At 33.9% G+C, this 16,167-nt stretch overlaps 3 protein-coding genes across 3 annotated transcripts; 2 read left to right on the forward strand and 1 right to left on the reverse strand.

Annotated features, from left to right (window-relative positions):
• Positions 1-613: 613 nt before the first annotated feature.
• On the reverse strand, positions 614-5,271 carry LOC107954428 (uncharacterized). Its single transcript, XM_016889980.2, has 2 exons — positions 1,714-5,271; positions 614-1,639 (listed from the first exon to the last, which is right to left on the reverse strand). Exons 1-2 carry the CDS (start codon positions 5,147-5,149, stop codon positions 909-911), a joined length of 4,167 nt encoding a protein of 1,388 aa, XP_016745469.2. The 5' UTR covers positions 5,150-5,271; the 3' UTR covers positions 614-908.
• Positions 5,272-10,547: 5,276 nt separating this feature from the next.
• LOC107954418 (receptor-like protein EIX2) lies at positions 10,548-12,044 on the forward strand. Its single transcript, XM_016889969.1, has one exon. It carries the CDS (start codon positions 10,548-10,550, stop codon positions 12,042-12,044), a length of 1,497 nt encoding a protein of 498 aa, XP_016745458.1.
• A 255-nt stretch (positions 12,045-12,299) lies between these two features.
• Positions 12,300-13,427, forward strand: LOC107954410 (receptor-like protein EIX2). The gene has a single exon (XM_016889957.1). It carries the CDS (start codon positions 12,300-12,302, stop codon positions 13,425-13,427), a length of 1,128 nt encoding a protein of 375 aa, XP_016745446.1.
• The last annotated feature ends 2,740 nt before the right edge of the window (positions 13,428-16,167 follow it).

The raw sequence follows: 16,167 nt of genomic DNA on the forward strand, positions 1-16,167 counted from the left end.
ACATGTACAATATTTTTTTTCTTCTTTCCTCTTTTTTTATTACACTTCAAAAAGTTACAATTTTTACAAGTCCCTGTTTTATATCAAAAAATTCATTTTAATCCCTTTATCAACTTTATCGTTAACGGAATGATGTAGCTTAACGGTGGCTAATGTGTAAATTAAATATTAAATCAAATTAAAAAAGCTTACTTATCTTCAAAACAAATAGAATGATATGGCTTAATGGTGTTTGATGTAAAACAAATTATAAGTAATTTAAACACAACACTAATGTAAGAAAAACAAATAATTTTTGGTAAAAGTAAAATTATTTTTTTACTTTGACTCAATCTTTAAAATTGTTTTAGTGTTTTAATTCAATTCAATTTTTGATTTAATGCCACACTGATCATTGTTAAGCCGCGCCATTTTATTAATGGCTAATGTGCAATGACCAAAATGTCAGCTTTTCAAATTTTTTAAAAGTAGAAAGACTAAATTAAACATAGGGACATGAAGTAATTTAACTTAAAAAAAAAGAAATTTTGGAATGAAAGCCAAACTTTATTTGTCAAAAAAAATATTTTTAAAAATAAACATAATTGTAACAATCAAAAGAAATATATTAAAATTTTCAGTAAGTGATAGGTTAAAGAAAAAGAAAAAGAAAAATAATTAATGTCTGTCATGACTATTAGAAATTACGGATCCTTAGGAAGGTGTTGCCCGTACCAATTGCTGCTTGTCTAGAAAATATGTATGTAATAAACAGACCTAGGAACCATTGAAAGAGACAATGGATGTATAAACAAGATATACCTGATATCTTGGAGAGCTAAAACAAAACAAAACAAAACAAAACAAAAATGGTATATTCAAAATGTTGTAAGAATCTAACTTAGCCTTTTCAATTATCAGCTGTCGAATCAGATCGAACTTTTCATATTATATCCCTCGTTAGAAATGTTGGAGAACCCAGATGTATAAGGCACTCCTTTAGGCTTTATCCAATCGTCACCGAAGAAGAACCTTGCCGGAGTGAATCCAAGTGCTGTTATCGGCGAAAGTCTCTTAATCGCTGGCCATGAAACACGGTGGGTCGTGGCGGAACCAGGTCCATGGTTGTTGTATTCGGAGTAATAGCTTGTGGCTAAGCCCCGGTGACCATCCCAAACTGCCCACCCTTCATGTTTAACCAAGTCGTCGATGAAAGTCTCCATTATTATCGTCCTCGAGAAGTTGCCCGATGGACGACCGAGGAGGGTCGGGTGTTCGATTTTAAAAGGAACCAGTTCATCATCGGCGACGATCGTCGAGTTTTGAATGACGATACCCGTTGGTTGACGTTCATCGGATCTGCCTTGTGCGGTGATTACGTTTTGTTGCCCTTTCAATGGCTTACGGACCACGAATTTGCAGTTTTGGAAAACGGCCGCTGCATCGCCGAAGACGAAATCAATGGTACAGGAGATGGTGCAGTCGCGGTAAAATTGGCGTTTGCTGTGAACGTAAAGTGTGTATTGGTAGCCATCGATGGAGCAATTATACAAGACAGCGAAATCGGATATCACCATTAAAGCAACAGCTTGGAGCTTGATGGCACCAGCAGTGTTTTCGAACCCAATGTTTTTGGCAAAGAAGAAATCGCCATTAACGGCTGCATAACAAATGAATGAATGAGAAAAAAACAAAGAAAGGAAGGAAGAAAAACATTTGGGTTGTTGATCATACCGACAGTGGCGGTGTTGAAAATATTGATGCCATCCGCGGCGTTAAGGTGACCGCTGATTCGGGTTTTCTCTTTTCCATCTCCGATTAGGGCAACGTTAGTCATGTTGTAACTGAATATGAGATTTTCCTCGTAAGTTCCTTCCTTGATGTATATGACAAAGGGCTTTTGAGCATTGAGGGGGATATAGCTCATTGCATCCTTAATGGTATTGAAGTTTCCACTCCCATCCTTGGCCACAACAATGTTGGGTTTCAAGTTGGATGGATCATTCTCTATGATCCTATGCTTCCGGGGATCATTCTTTACCACGTAAGACCAATCTGCATGTTCAAGAATAGGTGGTTCTTTTTTTTGGAGTACAGGTCGTTTATGGAGCATTTCTGGTGGTTCTTTGTGTCCAGAACCAGGGGACTGTTTTCCTTGGAGTAGACGTTGTTTATCTAGAATTTCTGATGGCTCTTCATGTCCAGCAACAGGGGGCTCCTTTTCTTGGAGTAGACGTGGTTTATCTAGCATTTCTGACAGTTCTTCATGTCCAGCAACAGTGGACTCATTTTCTCGGAGTAAACGGATATTATCTAGCACTTTCAACGGCTCTTCATGTCCAAAAATAGGGTGCTCAACTTCTTGGAGTCGACGTCGTTTATCTAGCATTTCCGACGCCTCTTCATGTCCAGCAACATGGAGCCCATTTTCTTGGAGTTGACGCCGTTTATCTAGCATTTCCGAGGGCTCTTCATGTCCAGCAACATGAAGCTCATTTTCTAGCATTTTCGAGGGCTCTTGATGTCTAACAACATGGAGCTCATTTTTTTGGAGTCGACGTCGTTTATCTAGCATTTCAAAGAGTTCTCTGTGTCTAGCAACATGTAGCTCATTTTCTTGGAGTCGATGTCTTTTATATAGCATTTTCGAGGGCTCTTCATGTCCGTCAACTTGGAGCTCATTTTCTTGGAGACGATGTCTTTTATCTAGCATTTTTGAGGGCTCTTCATGTCCATCAACATTTTCCTTGAGTCGACGTCTTTTATCTAGCATTTCAGAGGGCTCTTCGTGTCCATTGATATGTTTTTTGAGTCGATGTCGTTTATCTAGCATTTCTGAGGGCTCTTCATGTCCATCAACCTGTAGTTCTTTCTCTTGGAGTAGACATCTTTTATCTAGCATTTTCAAGGGCTCTTTGTGTCCATCGATATGTTCTTTGAGTCGACGCCGTTTATCTAGCATTTCTGAGGGCTCTTCATGTCCATCAACTTGGAGCTCATTTTCTTGGAGTCGACGTCTTTTATCTAGCATTTCCGAGGGCTCTTCGTGTCCATCAATATGTTGTTTGATTCGACGCCGTTTATCTAGCATTTTCGAGGTCTCTTCGTGTCGATCGATATGTTCTTTGAGTCGACGCCGTTTATCTAGCATTTCTGAGGGCTCTTCATGTCTATCAACTTGGAGTTCTTTCTCTTGAAGTCGACGTCTTTTATCTAGCATTTCCGAAGGCTCTTCGTGTCCATCGATATGTTCTTTGAGTCGACGCCGTTTATCTAGCATTTCTGAGGGCTCTTCATGTCCATCAACTTGGAGTTCTTTCTCTTGCAGTCGACGTCTTTTATCTAGCATTTCCAAGGGCTCTTTGTGTCTATCAATATGTTCTTTGAGTCGACGCCGTTTATCTAGCATTTCTGAGGGCTTTTCATGTCCATCAACTTGGAGTTCTTTCTCTTGGAGTCGACGTCTTTTATCTAGCATTTCCGAGGGCTCTTCGTGCCCATCGATATGTTCTTTGAGTTGACGCTGTTTATCTAGCATTTCTGAGGGCTGTCCATGTCCATCAACTTGGAGTTCTTTCTCTTGGAGTCGACGTCTTTTATCTAGCATTTCCGAGGGCTCTTCGTGTCCATCGATATGTTCTTGGAGTCGACGCCGTTTATCTAGCATTTCTAATGGCTGCTCATGTCCACCAACTTGGAGCTCATTTTCTAGGAGTCGACGTCGTTTATCTAACATTTCCGATGGCTCTTCATGTCCGGAAACATGGATTTTGTTTTCTTGGAGTCGACCTAGTTTATCTAGCTCATGTCCAGCAACATGGAGCTCATTTTCTTGGAGTTGACGCTGTTGATCTAGTATTTCCGAGGGCTCTTCATGTCCATCAACATGGAGCTCATTTTCTTGGAGTCGACGTCGTTTATTTAGCATTTCCGATGGCTCTTCATGTCCGGTAACATGGAGCTCATTTTCTTGGTTTCGACCTTGTTTATCTAGCATTTCCCGCTCTTTACCTCCTGGAACATGTCGCTCTTTTCCTTGGAGGAGAGGTAGTTGATCTAGCGTTTCTGACGGCTCTTCGTGTCCAGCGACAGGTGGCTCTTTTTCTTGGAGTAGAAGTCGTTTATTTAGCATTTCAGACGGTTTTTTTTTTCCAGCAACAGGGGGCTCTTTTTCTTGAAGAAAACGACGACTCTCTATCATGGAAGACCAATCTATATGCCCAAGAAGAGGGGGTTCCTTTTCTTGGAGTAGATGATGTTGCCGAGAAATCTCATCTAACATGGAAAACCAATCAGCACGGTCGAGAACAGGAGGCTCTTTTTCTTGGAGTAAACGACGTTCCAATGGATTATTTTCATCTAACATGGTAAACCAATTGGCGTGACCAATTACATATGCTTCTTTCTCTTGGACTAAATGATGTTTCCAAGGATTCTTATCCATCATGGAAGGCCAATAGGAATGGCCAAGGACATGCATTTTTCTTTCCTCAAGCAACCGACGACTTATACCTTGAAGTTCCAATTGATTAAATGAATCAGACAACTCACCCACTATCGCCAGCCCGATCCTGCTGAGCTTCATCGACATATTTAACGCCTTCTCCATCTTCCCTCCGGTGACCGTCATCGTATTCTGGAAACCATCTAAACACGTCTGTTGATTCGTAATGGTAGCACTCAACCAAATCTTCAAATCCCCATAGATCTTATTAAAAACCTCCACATCCAACTCATTAATCTTGCTAATTGACTTTTGAAACTCATATATAGAAAAAGTCAACAGATTCTTACAATTTTCCAAAGCCATTTTAGACTTTGGATCTTGCTCAACCTCTCTCAAAGTAACCGAATTCTCAGCAGCTTGAGTGGCAAAATTCACTCCGGCCTTGAATGCTGCTTGCATAAGCTCTTTAACATCTGTTGAATTGCCAGCCTCTCTACGAAGTTGCTCTTCACATGTTTGCTTGAAATGAGTGGGTTGATAAATGGATTTGATTGCCTTCAATGAATCAGATATTTGATAATTTTTCTTGGTATTGGTGGATTCTTTTTTGGAGCTCTTTTCGGTAAACCCAATCGACACGGTAACCACTATGCCCACCAAGATCACAGAACAAACAGCAATGATTATGATTCTTTTCTTTTGTCCATTATCTGTAAGTGCCATTTTGTTTCAATGTATATACATATATGCAAGTAAGAAGCAAATTTTCAATGAATTTCAAAGGGAAAGTGACGAGAAAAAAAATTCCCAATTTCTTTTTGTTGATTGTAGGCTGAAAAAAAGGGGGGGGGGGAGGCTTCTTCCTGTTAGGCAACAAGAGCTGCCTAGTGTGATTAAAAGGAACACCAAATTGAATTTCCTATCTCCTTTGAAGCCAAAATTTGCCTATTTTGGAATTGTCGGGGTAATGAGCTAATTTAAGTTAAAATAGAAAGTAAACTTTGAATGGTTTTAGTTATTTTTAGGTATAAAGATGAGGTTTGGAAGAAGAGATGGAGAGAATTAAATGAGAGAAGTTAGGAAAGAAGAGGTCGCAACTTTTAGAAAAGGTTTATTCAGAACATTTTAGCCCTTAATTTAGCTGATTGATATAATTGAAAAATGTTTTAATTGATTTTGAATCGTTTATATTAATACTCATATTGTATTTTATCATTTTTTAATCTAAAAATGTGTAAATTAATTCTTCGATATATCTTTTACGTCATTGTTTAATAGAAAGATCAATTTAAATTTTCCATTTTTACCTAATGTAAAGAGATTTATTTGATCCTTTTTTTACAAAGGAAACAAACCTTTATAGTACTTTTACCATTTTAGATGCATATAATTGAAAAGTGAAATTGATTTTAGTCTAACTTTTGAAACTAATAACTCATTTTAAACCAAGAATAGTAGCCCAAATACTTAATATATAGTTTAATTTTTAACACTTTTTTTTAAATTTAAGTATAATCTTAATAATATATTTCAACATTTATGTAAATACAATTTTAATAATTTATTATCATATATATTGATAACTCTCATATTTAGAGTTATTTTAGTATAGTTTGCATGGTATTTTAGGAGCTAATTTTAGCATTTAGATTAGTTTTTTATTGCATTTTATAGTTTTTTAAATTAATTATGCTTATTTGAATTTTTCTTGTTTTTATCATTTTGAGAGTTAGTTCGAGTTTACTTGCTATTTTTCTTTCTATATTGCATGACTCAGATGAAGAATTGAAGACTTGGAGCGTGGAGCACAAAGTAGTGAACAGAAATCTTCACTCACCAGATTTAATTCAATGCGATGGAGCATGCTCTTCAATTCAAAAATTGTCGCAATAAGTAATCCGCTCCACTATAATTTTTGTGTTTGGTGGAGTGATGTGATTACAAACCCTAAAAGCAAAGAGTGATAAGATTTAAGAGAAAAGAAATGAGAAAAAGAGAAAGAAATCACTTGAAGGTTAAACAACAACTCTTTTACACTAAGGGAAACTTTAAGCTTGTAAAGACAAGAAGAAAAAGATATCTAGAGCACTAGGCATAAAATCTTCAACTATTTTTGCTCTAGATTATTTCTTCTGTCTTTTTTTTTTTGTTACTTTTTATTGATGCAAGTTTGTTTTGAATCTTTGTGTGGTTTTCTCTGTGGTTTTCTCAACTCATTATGAACCAAAACTCTATTTTCTTGGAACAATGATGTATCATATTATTTAGTTATTAATTTATTTTCTCTTCGTTTGTTTTGATCTTTACCAATTACTTATTCAATTATGTGCTTATTTAATCAACTTGTCTAATCACCAAGTTGCATTAATTTGATAGTCTTGATTTGTCTTGGAAGAGAAAATTAAGGTTTAGATCTAGACAGGATAGATTAGAATTAATTATAGTAGCTTGACGAACAAGTTAATTTGTGGCTAGGATAGGAATATACTTGATGCATAATCAACCCAATAGGTTTGTTCTTAGTGACTTTTCTCAACTTGCATAGCATAAGAATATAGCTAACAGGGAAAGGTCTAGTTAATGCCATAAAATTTTGGGTTAGTAATTACATAGATTGAACAATCAAATAAGAGTTAATTGATTAACTGGATGACGTGAAATTAGAGTTCCAAGTCTTTAAAATTGATTGTGAAACTTATAATTTTTCATTGTTCTAGCTTAATAAAATCTTCATAATTCGCTTAGTTTAATTTTAGTAGCAATTATTTATTTTCTTGATTTGAATTAGATAAAATTGAATAGTTGATACTCAGCAACTTAGAATTTGGTTCTCGTGGAAATAATATCTTACTATCACTTTATTACTTGATTCGGCACAAACACTTGCCTAATAAATTTTCAATAATCAAGTTTTGGCGCTATTTTTGGGTACAAAAATTTTAAGTTATATTTTTTCCAATATTAATTATATTCATCAGTGATGGGAGTTTTTATATATATATATTTGTTTATTTATGTTTAGGTATAAAAAGATTGATGTGAAGTCATGTCTTATTATGATTATGATTCATCATTTCAAAATTCTGGGCCAATGAATTATGCATCTAGGCAATCCTGTAGTACTTGGAACTAACCCTATGACCCTTATAATGCATTTAGGCAAGACCCTTATACTAATTTTTAATCTCAACCTTATTATTCTTGTAATTCTACCTTTGAACCTCATGGTTTAAACTTCTCTACCTTTTGTCCTAATGATTAGGTTTCTAGTTATACCTTAGCACAAGAATCAAAACCACAGAATTTAGATGAATAGGTTGTGGAAGTCATTAGTGATAATGATATTGGAACAGAAGAGGTCTTTGGAGAAGTAAAACTTGATTCTTTTAAGGTTGAAAACATGATTGAGATCCATAATGAAGAGGTTCAAGTTGAACAAGTGATCTTAGATAACATTAGTCTTGAACCTCTTAGAGTTGATACAGTGAATGTAGTAAAGGAAGAAAAGGGTTTTAACAGAAAAAGTGGTGCAAGTAGACAATTATCATGTTGAGTCTGAATTTATTGACTTTTTATTTGCTCCATATAACATTGAATTGAGTGATAAAAGCGAAGTTGTTGGATGTCCTATCAACAACATTTAGTTTCAACACTTGTTTTAGATAATGTAATGTATGCATCACCTAGTAATATTTATTTTGAAGGGCTAACACAACTTTTATACAATCATGCGAGTTAGAGGGTAGTCTATTAATGATCTAAAATAGTCATAATTGTTTATATTTATAAATTCTATCAATTTGATCTTTAAACATATAAATAAATATAAATAAAATTATATAATTATGAAACGTATAATATATAAATGCAAAATTTTTAAGCCATCTTATTGAATGCGAAATTAATAGGCACGATATTGGGAATGACTGAAGCTTCTGCAAACTTCTTTGTTTCCAACGTGGCGACTTCAGCTTTCTCAGCATCAAGAATTACCGAACTGTTAACCTTAATTTCCTCAAAATCACGTTCGTTAGCAAGCTTCGTAATTAATGATTAGTGGCGGAGTCTGAAATTTGTTTTGGTCGAAATTAAATTATATATTTTTATGATACTAAAATGTAATTTAATCATTTTAATAGCTTATTATTTTATAGTTTTAAATGATTAGATCAAATTTTTATCATTTTTAGAGGGTAAAGTACAATATTATTATTACTAATTTAAAATATTATAAATTATAAAGGATTTAAATTAAAAATTTACCATTTTAAGGAGTTAGTCTCCACTACACTCCACTACTGTTAATGACACTGATCTCTTAGAGTTAAAGAATTTAATTGAAGTCCAAATTTTTAGAAGTTAAAATTTTAGGTATAGTTTTTAGTAGAATCTGTCATCATTAATTGTGTTTTTTGGCCACTAATGTTGTTTTTGCTTCTTCCTTTTCCGTTTTCTCGTTACTGAAGGCACAAGTCACTAATCAAATAATATTGTTTAGTATCATGTTATTTAGATTCGGGTATGATTATTAGATACGAAGTATGTGTTGATACAAAATAATATAAATAATATTATATTTTATAATTTTTTGTAATATATAATAACCATTTAATTGCATTTATATTTAATTATATGTGTTTAAATATCAAGTTGATAGAATTTGTAAATATAGAGAGTTAAATTTATTGAATTATTTAGAGTTAAGATCAAAATAATAGAATGTGTAAGTATTGAAAATTATATGTGTTATTATACTAGATAGAAACAAGTCACGTTTTCACTTCCGTTAACCATTTAATGGATAGTGACTAAAATAGAAACGATCTAAAACGTAAATGAAAAAATTAAAAATTTTTATAGTTTGGTGACCAAAATAGAAACACGCTAATAGTTAAGTGACTAATTGAATAGTTTACCCTTTTACTTAATTGGCGTTACTTTACAAAATTACCCTCATTTGATCAAATATAATATTAATGTATTTTTTACATTTTCAATAATTTTTATTATTAATAAATATTAGGATTTTATATTTTATAATATTTTCAATAATTTTTATTATTAAAAATTATTTGAATTAATCCACGATGCATGGATTCCTCACATTTACATTTAAAAAATAACTTCTATATTAACTCAAGATTGTGAAGTTGTATGTTTAAAAAAAATTTGTGAAGATGTAAAATTTGCAAATTTTCCATTACATTATAGGCATAAACTGAAGTGTATTCATATATTTTTTGTGAAGATGTAAAATTTGTAAAAATTGTGAAGATGAAAAATTTGTAAATTTTCCTTATTCCTTATTACAAAAATTTTAGGTTAAATTATACAATTAGTCCTCATATAGTTTCGTTTTGAGCAATTTAATTTCTTTTATTTTCTTTTAACTTTTTGTTTAATTTCAAACAAAGAAAAGTTAAATGAACCTAAAAGAAAAATAAATTAGATTGCTCATAATGAAAAAAATATGGGGACCAATTTTATAATTTAATCTAAATTTTTTGTTTGAAATGATAATTTAACGTGTTACGTCAGCTTCACGTTACATCGTTAATGGCAATTAACGGTTCAGTGATTAAAATGTTATAGCACGATAACATAAGTGACTAAAACGTAACTTTTCAAATATAAATGACTAAAATATAACCTGAAAAAAATAAAAATGACTATTTTAATAGTTTACTATAAAAAAAGGCTAATTTATTGACTTTCCATGTTTATACTTATATAGCAATTGACTTTCCTTAAGTCAAAAAAGAAATTTCCTTCCCATCTGCGAACCCATCGATCTCTTCCCTTCCTGTAGAACTTTCAAAGCAAGACTATAATTTTGTTTTATTTTGTTAAATTATGTATTGACGTGAGATGTAAGATAAAAATAATGTTAACGTTTTAACTTACTCTATATCAGTCCAGCACTATGGATACGTAATTTCATTTTGTATAAACTAAGGCTTATATTTGACTGCAAATTTCTGATAGACTATTATCAATTAAATACATTTTGTGGAAATTTGGAAGAAACTTCTTTCTGCTTCATGTATGGGCACTATTTTTGTTTTACTAAGCTTACTCTATATATTTGGAGTTGCAAGCAATGGTTAGTACCATCGCAACCATGAAAAGTGTTACAATTACCTTATTCCCATTTCTTCTTGTCATTGTAGCTATCTGTTTTAGCTTTTGTGATGCCACATCCGATGTTCTTTGTATTGAAAGTGAGAGAAAAGCCCTTCTGAAGTTCAAGAATGATCTCGTTGACCCTTCAAACAGGTTGTCTTCTTGGGTTGAAGGTGGGGATTGCTGTAAATGGCTCGGTGTCGTGTGCCATAACACAACAGGCCACATCAACCAACTGCACTTGGCTGCTCCTCTTTCAGTGTCCCAATTTGATGCACCAGTTGATGAATGGGAAACTTACCATCCATCAAAGAACAATTCCACGCTAAGAGGGAAGATAAATTCTTCATTGCTGGAGTTGAAGCATCTCAGTTCCCTGGACTTGAGCAATAACAATTTTCGTGGCAACATCCCGAAATTTTTGGGTATGCTGGGGAGTTTAACATATCTTAACCTCTCTCATGCACAATTCCAGGGAGGAATTCCTCAAAACCTTGGGAATCTCTCAAAGTTGCAGTATCTTGATCTTGGAGGTAATGATCTCAAACCAAAAAGTCTTCAATGGGTTTCTGGACTTTCTTCCTTGCAGTACCTTGATCTGAGTGATGCGGATCTTCGTAAAGCAACGGATTGGCTAAAGGTAACATTCGAACATCCTTCATTGTTAGAGTTGCACTTGTCAGCTTGCAGTTTGGAAGATGATCCATCCCCGATCAGTGTCAATTCTACAAAATCACTGGTTGTTCTTAATCTTTCTAAGAATAACTTTTCTTCAGTACCTATGTCGATATTTGGACTTCATGGTCTTGTGTCCATTGATCTTAGTGGCAATTCGTTGGAAGGCCCAATTCCGGATTGCTTTAGGAACATCTCATTTCTTGAAGTTCTTGATCTTAGTAGGAACTCACTCAATTCATCCACACCCAACTCCTTGTTTAGTTTAAATCATCTTCAATTCCTTAATCTTTCGAGCAATGAAATTGATCAAGACATATCAGAAATCCTTCTGAGTTTGTCTAGATGTTGTTTGGATTGCTTAGAGTCATTGGATATGGCACATAACGATCTTTTTGGCCATTTAGTTGATCAACTTGGGCACTTTAAAAACCTAGCTCACTTATCGCTTACCGGAAACAATATTTCTGGTCACATACCATTGTCCATAGGGGAGTTATCACCTTTGAAGTTTTTTGATGTTTCAGAAAATCAATTAAATGGTACTTTTCCTCTATGTTTTGGACAACTGGAAAGTTTGGAAACTCTAAATTTGGGGTTTAACCTATTAGAAGGAGTTGTATCAGAAACACATTTTTCTAATCTCACCAGATTGACAACTCTAGAGGCATCACAGAACAGGCTGAGATTTGAACCGAACTCAAGCTGGATTCCCCCGTTTCAATGTCGAATTATCAAATTGAGTCAATGGCATCTTGGCCCAAAGTTTCCCCGATGGTTGAAATTCCAAAAGAATTTGTCTGTTTTAGATATCTCTTAAACAGGAATTTCGGATATCTTGCCCACTTGGCTTTTAAACTTGCCCACTCAATTTGAATATGTAAATCTTTCATGTAATCAACTTACTGGAGGGATTTCATACTTGAACGTGAGAGAAATTGTTGACTTGAGATCAAACCGATTCACAGGCCAATTGCCAAGAGTATTCCCAACTTTACAATATTTAATTTTGTCAAATAATTTATTTTCAGGTCCGCTTTTTGAATTAGTTTGCAATTCATTAAGAGGGGGACCGATGGAATGTCTTGCCATTGAAAGAAATTTTCTCTCTGGAGAAATCCCTGATTGCTGGAATCATTGGCGAGGTTTGGGTTACTTAAATTTGGAAAACAACAATTTGACCGGGAAAATCCCACCTTCTTTGGGACATTTAAATCTTTTAGTGCTAAACCTTCGTAACAATGGCATGTTTGGAGAATTACCATCTACGTTGCAACTTTCTACGAGTTTGATTATGCTTGATCTCAGTGACAATCATTTCAGTGGGAGTGTACCAGCATGGATTGGGGACAAACTCTCAAAACTTGAGATTCTAAGCCTTCGATCGAATAACTTTGATGGACACATTCCTCAAAAAATTTGTCAACTTCAATCTCTTCGGATCTTGGACCTTGGCCATAACAACATTTCAGGAGCTATTCCGAAATGTTTTAGTAATTTGAGTGCAATGGCTAACAAAGGCAACCAAAATACCTATATGTTTCAGTGGTCGAGTATCAGTACTAATAATTTCTTTTATTTGAGAGCATTATTAGTGCTGAATGGACGACAGGATGTATACAGTACCATACTAGGACTTGTTACGAGCATTTGCCTTTCAACTAATAGACTCATAGGAGAGATCCCAAAGGAACTTGGAAGTCTCGTGGAGCTACGGTCATTGAATGTATCAAGGAATCTCCTAATAGGAAATATACCGGACGAAATTGGCAACATGAAGCTGATGGAATCTCTTGATTTGTCGATGAATCAATTGACTGGTGAAATGCCTTCAAGTTTTTCCAATTTGAATTTCTTGAATCACTTCAATGTATCCTACAACAACTTGACAGGACAAATCCCAACAAGCACTCAGCTTCAAAGCTTTGGAAACCTTTCTTACATGGGCAATCATCTTTACGGACCTCCTCTCACTAAAAACCGCAGCACAAATCGTACTCCAACTGATGTTGCAAATAATGGAAGCAGAAGTGAAGGAAGTAACGTGAATTGGCTTTATGTCAGCATAGTTCTTGGCTTTGTAATGGGATTTTCGGGTGTAGTGGCTCCCTTGTTTTATATCAAGTCTTGGAGGCATGCATACTATCGAAAGTTAGACCATATTGGTCGAAAGCTATATATGTCTTTGGGATACTATAGGTAGGTAGCTTGATGGGAAAACAACATATAGTTAAATTTTGTTTGTGTTTGTAATTTATTATAAAGGATTCGAATGTCAGATCTATTAAATGTCACATTTTAAAAGGGATTACATGAATCAATTAATCTAAACTTCGAGTTTGGATTTAATACTCACCACGTGATTCATGTTTTCCCTTTTACAAAAATAAATGACATTTCAAGCTTGTATAATTTTTTGACATGTGTGCTTGTGTTTAATTCTATGTCAATAATGAAAATGTTGCTGGGTTAAAAGAGTGCAATAACGAATATGAGTAAGATTTGATTAAGTTTGAAAAATAAAACGAATACGACATTTATTCCCATAGAAATGGAACAACATTTGACGCTGCAAGAGGGGGACAACATCATTCATTTCTGCAACAATGAATCCTTAAACTCTTTTATTCAACTTTATCAAAATTTCTATGTAATACTTTTAAAGTGTCCAAAATTTTTAAAAGAGATTACATTAAAAATTTTAATCCAACTTCAAGTTTAGATTTAAATTATATTTAAAAGAGTGTAGTAGAGTATTTTATATATAATATTATAGATAAAGGATAGAGGTACATAATACGAGCTCTATTAAATGAACGCTTGATAATAATTTTAATCATCGCTTCATTCAAATTAAAAAAACATTACAAAAAACTATTCAGAGATATACCCAAGCCCCATTAGAGGCTTTACAAAAATTTGAAGGCCATTGTCAAAATTTACTGTCATTTTTACTAGCATATCAGCATCTTTGTTGAGTTCTCTTGAAACATGATGAATTAACTAATACATCATTTTAGCTAAAATAATCAGATTCTTCTGATCAAAGTGAAATTCGAACTCTTTATAAAACTGCTCAATAAAACTTATACCATGACTGAAAATTACCTTAAAAAACCCCATTAATCATAACCCAACAACTATTGAATTTATTGACAAATTAAGTGGAGCATAATCGACTCAACTATTAAACTAATTGATGATGCGGTCATTGAAAGCACCAAAAATATCCTATTCCCTGTAAAATAGTAAAAATAATAGTAAAGGGGAAGTAGGGTCGAATCCTCAGAGACCAGATTATACGAATGCTCGTTTCTTGAAATCCTAGACAATTTCTTGGCCAAGAAAACATGCATTCTTGAAAAATAAAAAATAGAATTAAAAATCTGGGAAAAATAAAAACAGAATTTAAAGTGAATTGAAATTGTAAAATTAAATAGATTGCAGAAATTAAAATGGAAAAATAATAAACAAAGTTTGAAAATAAAGAAAGTTTCTTATGTGGCGAGATTCTAGCCTCTGGTTGTCTCGTTCTGCCTTGGGTTCAATCCTTGACTTTTAAGTAACCCTTCTCGAGCAGGATAAACCAGTTATAGTGGAAGAGGATGCCTACGACCACCAGCTCCAAGGATTTAGACTTAAAATTTGGCAGAGCCTGACTCTAGCCAATAATCGCTTTTGTGGGACTATCTCCTGCTAGATCATCACTTCCCAACGGCGAATACCACGCCATTTTGTCTCTTGGATTCGCCAACCTCTGATGCAGAAAGCCAACGAACTGACTGTGCAATCTTCCCAAAACATACAAAGCGGCCGTTCCTTACACAAGTTGAAAAGATCACCTATTAAGGGACATGGACGGAAGCGTCAGCCCCGTAATGCGGAGAAGCGATGAATACCATGTTGAGAAGGCTAAGCGCGGGTTCTAAGCCTCATGAACCTTTTTGGGGAATTTTGACAACCTTCGACTAGATTGGTTTAGTGGTTCATGATTTTAGGGACAGAAATAAATAAAATAGGTATGGGATTTTTATTGAAGAAAATATGGAGAGAACAAAAGTCAGAGTTTTTGGGAGAGGGAGTGATTACACGAAAAAGAGATGTCAAATATGCGCCACTCCATCTCTTATTTATAGTACTAGAAAACCTAGTCTATTCTTAATAAAATTGTAAAAGATAAATACAAATAAATAAAGATAAATGAAAATAAATCCTAAAATTAAATCTAACTAAAAATCCTTAATAATTATCCTAATATAATTAAAATTAAAATAGAGTCTTGCGTTATAAAATCTCTTCTTTTGCATTTTAGTCCTTGGATCTTCCATGTTTTCATTTTTAGCACCACTTCTCTCTTTCTTTGCATGTTGGCCCATTATATCTTCAAATTCGTACTTTTTTCCTTTAAATTTCCTATCGCCTCCAATTTAGTTCCTAAAAGATAAAAGACCACAAAATAATCTAAATTAGTAGGATCATACTCAAAATAATCATGCAATTAGCACATAAAATATGTCGTTCTAGAGTATTATCAAATCCCCCCTACTTAGCCCATGCTTGCCCTCAAGTATGGTTCGTGTCCACTGCGAAAATTAAATTCTACCATGAAAGAAATACTACTCCAAAGTTTTATAAAAACTAGTCAAAATGCATGTGAAAAATAAAGAGAACCCTTAGCTTGCTTTAAGTAAAATTGAAAAAAAAGTATTCCAATTAACACACACAAAAATTAAGATCAACTTGGATTATTTCATGAAAATTAGGTAATTTACCAAACCTATCAAGACACCCTATTCGTTTCTACCTTTAGTCCTCACACTTTATTAATATGTCTTTTTTTTTCTTTTTTTAATAGAATTTTAATTTTTATATTTATTTTTACTTAGGAATATATTGAACCTTTTGACGCGAAGAGAGTTGACAGCCAAGCACCCCACCCCGGT

The sequence above is a fragment of the Gossypium hirsutum genome, chromosome A11 (assembly GCF_007990345.1).
Source record: "Gossypium hirsutum isolate 1008001.06 chromosome A11, Gossypium_hirsutum_v2.1, whole genome shotgun sequence".
Taxonomy (NCBI): Eukaryota; Viridiplantae; Streptophyta; class Magnoliopsida; order Malvales; family Malvaceae; genus Gossypium; species Gossypium hirsutum.

Bases quoted from the DNA above. Each gene is read 5' to 3' on its own strand.
- LOC107954418 (XM_016889969.1), top strand. From the start codon at position 10,548: ATGAAAAGTGTTACAATTACCTTATTCCCATTTCTTCTTGTCATTGTA.
- LOC107954410 (XM_016889957.1), top strand. From the start codon at position 12,300: ATGGAATGTCTTGCCATTGAAAGAAATTTTCTCTCTGGAGAAATCCCT.
- LOC107954428 (XM_016889980.2), bottom strand. From the start codon at position 5,149: ATGGCACTTACAGATAATGGACAAAAGAAAAGAATCATAATCATTGCT. The intron at 1,640-1,713 runs GTATGATCAACA...TTTGTTATGCAG, and splicing joins TTTCAACACCGCCACTGTCG to CCGTTAATGGCGATTTCTTC.